The 6,449-nt window shown below is 48.4% G+C and overlaps 1 protein-coding gene across 1 annotated transcript in view; it reads right to left on the bottom strand.

Annotated features, from left to right (window-relative positions):
* Positions 1-1,979: 1,979 nt before the first annotated feature.
* Positions 1,980-6,449, bottom strand: part of LOC135256171 (trichohyalin) — a 146,389-nt gene continuing 141,919 nt past the window's right edge. The window contains exon 42 of the mRNA XM_064338016.1: positions 1,980-2,998. Within this exon, the coding sequence (XP_064194086.1) occupies positions 2,917-2,998 (82 nt within the window). The 3' untranslated portion in view covers positions 1,980-2,916. The remainder of the gene's footprint in view (positions 2,999-6,449) is intronic.

Below are 6,449 nucleotides of genomic sequence, written 5' to 3'. Positions count from 1 at the left end.
GTCTGTCTCTCTCTCTCTCTCCCTCTCCCTCTCTCTCTCCCTCTCTCCCTCTCTCCCTCTCCCTCTCTCTCTCTCTCTCTCTCTCCTGCAGTCTGGGTCTTCTGTAATCCTTTCATGTTATTTTCCCTCAACATCACATGTAAATGTAGAGGTGGCAAAGAAAGAAAGTGCCTCTCCCTTCCTCCGAATTTCCAGTCAGTGGAATATGGAGCAGGTATACACCTGGATGTGTGTGTGTGTGAGAGAGAAAGAGAGCGTGAGAGAGAAAGAAAGTGAAAGAGGGTTCATGGTTATTTTCATACTAAACTAAGACCAACATCTTTACGCTGCCTGAGTATTCGAATAAACGTTTAAAGAAAAGGCAGCTATACATTTTTTAAAAACTCAAACAGAGAAATGCTTCAAAGTTCCCCACGTTAATATCTGATTGTAACTGGAGTGTGAGGCTCCCACGTGTGCTTATTAGCACCCCCTGCTTTGCATGTTTACACACATGGCCCGGGGGAGGGGGGGGGCGGGCGGGGGGGGTTAGCGGACAAGCCGTGCGATAGCGGTGTCAGTTACGCTGGAATTACCCTTAAACACAGCGCTCGGGGGTGGGGTGGGGTGGGGGGGGGAGATCCAGGGCATTAATAACAATTATTGACGTTCTTTAGTTTGCTCAGACACCTTAAGTGTTGGGTATTGACTGCGGCGGCGGAGAGAATGTTGCGTATTGATTTCGGTCGGGGCGGAAGGGGACGGGGTGGGTGTGGGGGGGGGGGGGCGAGGGGGGGCGTCTCTTCCTGTAAGGCCAGGATTAATCCCCCGGGGCCGACGCGCGGACGCCGCAGCTCGATACCATCGACCCGAAAACGCTCGCCCGTCCCGTCCCCCGGGGGCCGTCACCAGCCCCAAACTCCCCGTTCCCGCCCACCCCCCACCCCGCCCCCCCCATCAAACGGCCAGGCGCTGGGACGGTACACGGTACACGGAGGTAGTTGTGGGAAGGCTCTAACCCAGGGGGTTACAGGATCTGTACCCCCCTCCCCACCCTGTCTCTCCCAGCGATAAAATGGAGGAGCAGGGCCCAGAGGTACAGTTGAGCGACTGTTTATGAGGAGAAACTGGGCTTAACTTCAGGGGGAGAGAGATTTTGCACTTTGTATTTGTCTGCTGCTCGTTTGCTGTTTGTTATTTGACTGTTACTTGCGTTTTGTCTGTGTCTATTTTCTGTTGTTGTTCTGTTTGTCCTTATTTGACTTTATCACTTTTATTTTGCCCCTTTTTTAAACCCTACCCACATCCCCCTCCTCATGCTTCCTCAAGAGCTCTTGATTTTTGCCAGGCTATCACTGTAAGATTCCCATTTTAATTCACCTGGTTGGTAAAAATTAAGGTAAAATACAATTTAAACATTTTTTCAAACCGTCAAAGTGTCCAATTACACTGGATCAAATCACACCAGATATAGTTTAGTGGCTTATTGCAGTTCTTCCTCTGAGCAGAACTCTGATACATGACCAAGTTTCTCCAATTATTAGATAAAATAAAGAAGGTACCTTTCAGTATTCTTCAGCTGAAATATTTGGCAAATCAGTATACACTTCTGAAAAAACTAATATGTTTAGCAATGTTCATTTTATAAATGCAAGTCTTTTTTTGTGTTTTTATTTGTGTCCATCTTTGTCTGTTGCTGTTTTGGTTAAAAAGAGAAACTAAAGCTAATAAAAAATAAAAAAAGAGTAAAAGATTGATTCACTTGTGAATACTGTGAATACATTCCCTAAGGTTTTGGAAAATCTGTTTTGGGTCACTATCAATTTAGTCACCTTAATCAAAGCCAGCTACAGGACATGTTCCACAGGCAAGCCTCAGACTTCCCAGCCCATCAGCCCAGAAGCTCCCCAAAATGGCGCTATTTCCAAAAAAGAATTTCCTGTCCACCTCACTGAATATGCGCACGTTTTCAGTATGAATGAGGCAAACTGAACACAGAAGAAATCAAAATGTAGTTCTTTATTGACAATGTCATATGCAAAGGCACACGACCTACAGTACACTTAATTACGACGACATAATTACATTCGCATTGAAAAATCACATTTCTAAAATTAACCCTGTTTTAAAAAAGGTGTGGAAACAGTGCAGTGCTGATTACATTGATTGTCTGAGTTCTTGTGCTTTTCAATCATTAAAAACGGCTTCATCGTGTAGCTAAAGAAGGGTCCCCCCTCCCAAATATTTAAAAAAATGCTGGAAATGTATATAAACCTGCTATATTCATAAACATAGTTAGCCTCTCAATGTCAGAGAATGCACCTAAAGCAGCTCAGTCTTAAACACATTCATGAGATAAGATCGTTCAACAGTGTTTTTTGATCATGTAAAAAATATGTATTTTACATATAAATTTACATCCGTGAATATTGGCACGCAGAAGCATTAATGTTTTGAAATGTTCCTGTGTAACGAGCAAAGGTGGGGGGTTGTTTGGGGGGGGGCACATGGAGAGGAAGTCTGAGTAGACAACAGCACATTGAAATTTCCACATCCAAGTGTGACACTTCACATCACTGCTTATTAAAAATACAATCTTTCGGATGGCAAAAAAAATAATAAATTAAAAAAATTACAATAATTCATAAACATAATTGTCAGCCACCGGCAGCAGTTGGGTGCCCTTGTAACAGCTTTCTCTCTTTGAGAATCCTTGAGGAATGCGTCCCACAATGCAGTGCGGTGCAGTCACAGGCCCTGGGTCCGCCCACACACGCACGTCTGCCCCGCCCTTACCCCCGAGGTGCAGCGGGGCCACGCCCGTGATATTTGGGATCCTCCGTTGACCGCTTCCCTCCGATTTCACACGGGACGGTGAGAATGGCGGCTAACGGAAGGGGTTGGTGGGGGGGGGGTGTTGGGGAGGGGGGTTGTGCCCTAGCAATGCAGTTTGGCAGCCAACGGCTTCTTCTTCCTCTGACCGTTTGTGGACCCCCTGACAGCCTGGTCTGACCTGAGACTGGGGTGGGGGGAGGGGGAAGAGAGGGAGAGAGAGAGAGAGAGAGTTAAGAACGACTTCTGTTCCTCAGTAAAAATCCCTGCTTGTCTCTGAAAGACAGGTCGCTCTTGATCAAAGTGGAATCAGAGAGATCATGTTTTTGGTCTTCTTGCTGCTTTGCCTGCCTGGTTCCCTTCCAAAAACATCCCTGACAGCCAAACTTTATTCACAAACAGGACCTTTTAAAAAAAATAACTATATATTTATGTACATCTTACTGCACACTCACTTAAAATGTGTGCATTTTTATGGTCTGTATCGGTATCCCCTGGATACGAGCATCAGCCAAAGAAAATAACACCGTGTTAAATTATCCATTTTATCCGACTGGGATTTTTTAAATTTTTATCTAAATGGCTCAAATACACAAAGAAGCATCAGGAACTGAAACTGCAAGATAAAAAAAAAAGCTAAAGATAAAAAGGTTAGAAAAGTGATAAATTTAACAGGAAAACACAAAGCAGAGCTGCACACAGATTTTGGTTAGCTCAGCTGTCCTCGGCGCTGGTTAAGCTACCAGACGCACACTTACGCTGGTAATGAAATGCACTGAGTACATTTTAGGGGCAAATGAAGCTGTGGGTGCTGCCGGTGCTGTGCTGTGCGACGTCATGCCCGCCTCGTTTTCCCTGACCTCTCGCTGTTCTTCATCTGTGACGCAGGGCCCGCGCAGCGCTGGCTACGGGCCGGATCGCTAGCGCGTGCGTCTCTCCGCCGGTACAGACGCGCCAAATCATTCCAGTGGCGGCGATTAGCAGCGGAAACAATCAGAAACAGCGAATGGTAATCAGCCGCGGTAATGCCGCTTTGAACCATGGGAAAATGTGGGCTTTGGGGTGGGGGTGGGGGTGGAGGGAGGGGGGGGGTTGTCGTAGAAACGAGAAACGAGCAGGCCGAAACGAAAGCCTGGCGAAGAGCGTGGCGAGCGAAGCTAGTCGATCATTTTCGACACGCACGTCCGCTCCGTCCCGCCCTGGGGGAACAAACCCACAATCGTCACCCGGCAGGGCTCGCAATTAAGAGGGAGGGGTTCGAGACCGCTGCGGCGCGGGCTTTGCTAACGAGAGGGCGCTAATCGGTACGCTAACGGGCTGCTCGACGTGGTTAACCAGTGGCCTCGTCTCCCTTTGCTGATGGACACAGATAGACGGACGGACGGACGGTCAGACGGACGGAGCGGCAGGCGGTTCCACGCGTAATCCCCCCCCCCCCCCCCCGGTGCAGCTATCAACTAACGAGAGGGTGCTAATCGGTATGCTAACAAGCTGCTCGTCGCGATTGGCTGGCAACCTCGACTTCCCGCCCCCTTTGTCCTCCGCGCTGACGGACAGATAGACAGACGGACGGACGTACAGAGCACCAGACGTTCCACTTGTCACACCCCCCCCCCCCCCCCCCGGCGCGGCTTTCAAAGTGGAGTCAAAGCTATTAACTATTCAATCACATAAAGCAGGAGAGAGAGAGAGAGAGAGAGAGAGGGGCGGAGGAGGGCTGTGGGCTGCTGCGTTTCTGCTCCACTGCGCTAAGAGCCCGCTCCACCGCTCCATCTCAGCGTGAAAAATAAATAGATTGCCTCGCAGGAAGATGGCCGCTCGCGTCCCCCCCCCACACCCCCACCCCCACCCACACTCCTACCTCCCTTTAATAACAGCAATCTGCAGCGAAAATCTAATCCCAAGTACCATTTACGCTGCATCTAGATAACTTCTGCTCGGAAAAGCGTACAATATGAATATTTCATTCCTTGATAGCGCAAATAAACAAGACAAGCTTTCAATCAATCAGAGGACCTTCAAGCTATATGTGACCCGGAAGGGGGGGGGGGGGGGGAGAAATTGCTAATGAACCAGATGCTTTTTGGACAAGCTACATCTTACAGGCAGAGGTTTTTTTTCTCAAGATGACTGCTTTTAAAAAAGAAGGCACAAACATCTCCAAAGGTTTTCCATCAAGGCAGCTCAAGGAAGAAAAAAAAATATTCCTCAGATCTTCACCTGTGGAGTTGAGTAGGCCTTTGCATATATATTCTCTCCTCACAATCTGGAGCAGATAAAATGCGCTAGAAAGACAATTTCCATACCACTATATGAAATATATATCAGCCAATCAAGCGTGAGCTCTGTCATATGCAGTCACTGATTCTGTAAGCTCTACCTTCACTATTAAAGATGCCCCCCCCATCATGGCTATTAACAGTACCAATGGGACCTGGGAGCAGGTGGGGGCCACACGTACTGAGCACGCGGGGGGGGGGGGGGGAGGGGGGCTACTTGAACCCCCCCAGTAATGACAGCTAAAAGAATCCTGGGGAGTCATGCAGAAATAAGTTGACCCAAACACCACCCCACCCCCCCACCCCCCGTTTGTGTCGGAATGGAACACCACCCCCCTGCACTGTCTCCCCATATGCAATTTACCTATTTATCTATTTATTTATATTTTATTTATTGCCCACTTCCAGACTGCATCTTGCTTTCTCCTGGCCACTTTTAGGCACACCTCAGAGGGTCAGCCGGAGGGGGTTTGGGTAGTTACCAAAATCGGTTAAATGGGGCGAGTCCGTCGGCCGCTCACCCTGTACCCGCTCATTTTCCTCGGGTCGTCTGTCTGAGTGCGCCCCCACCCCCCCATCAGAACAACTGTTCTGCCCAGATGCCGATAACCGCTTGCCTTCCACTGTTTTGGTTTTGTCTACTTTCTCTGCTTTCCCAAAGACTGAACTAAGATGGCGGTTACTGATTGTGTAAAGGCTTAGCTTTCAGCTGGGGGTCCTTGAAGGTACTGTAGGTGGTTCCTGGCCAGTCTTGATGCATAATGAATAGACTTGGGAAACTATTTCAAAATACAAATTAAAAAGAATATATAGATATATATATATATATGTATATATATTGCTTTTTAAATTATGATAGCGCTCCCCAGGATGGCATTGAGCCTGGATGGGGGTTCCTGGCTCAGAATCGGTTGAAAGCCTGTGGCGTAAAGGGTTTATTTTTATGAATTCCCAGGCGGTTTCTCCCTGTGACTGTTTGGGAAGAGTCTGAGGGATTCCACAGGTGAGATTAAGGGTCTGGAAGCTGGGATATGGGAGCAAACAGAGAGACTGACAGCTGCAGGAGCATCATCAGCCCAGACTGAGTACACACCACAGTCTGAGGAACCAGACTGAGTACACAACACAGTCTGAGGGGCCAAACTGAGTACACACTGCAGTCTGAGGGACCAGACTGAGTAGACACCGCAGTCTGAGGGACCAGACTGAGTACACACCACAGTCTGAGGGACCAGACTGAGTAGACACCGCAGTCTGAGGGACCAGACTGAGTACACACCACAGTCTGAGGGACCAGACTGAGTACACACCACAGTCTGAGGAACCAAACTGAGTACACACCACACCACAGTCTGAGGG

This window comes from Anguilla rostrata, chromosome 5 (genome assembly GCF_018555375.3).
Source record: "Anguilla rostrata isolate EN2019 chromosome 5, ASM1855537v3, whole genome shotgun sequence".
In the NCBI taxonomy this organism is placed as follows: Eukaryota; Metazoa; Chordata; class Actinopteri; order Anguilliformes; family Anguillidae; genus Anguilla; species Anguilla rostrata.
This window is presented reverse-complemented; position numbering and strand designations above follow the sequence as displayed.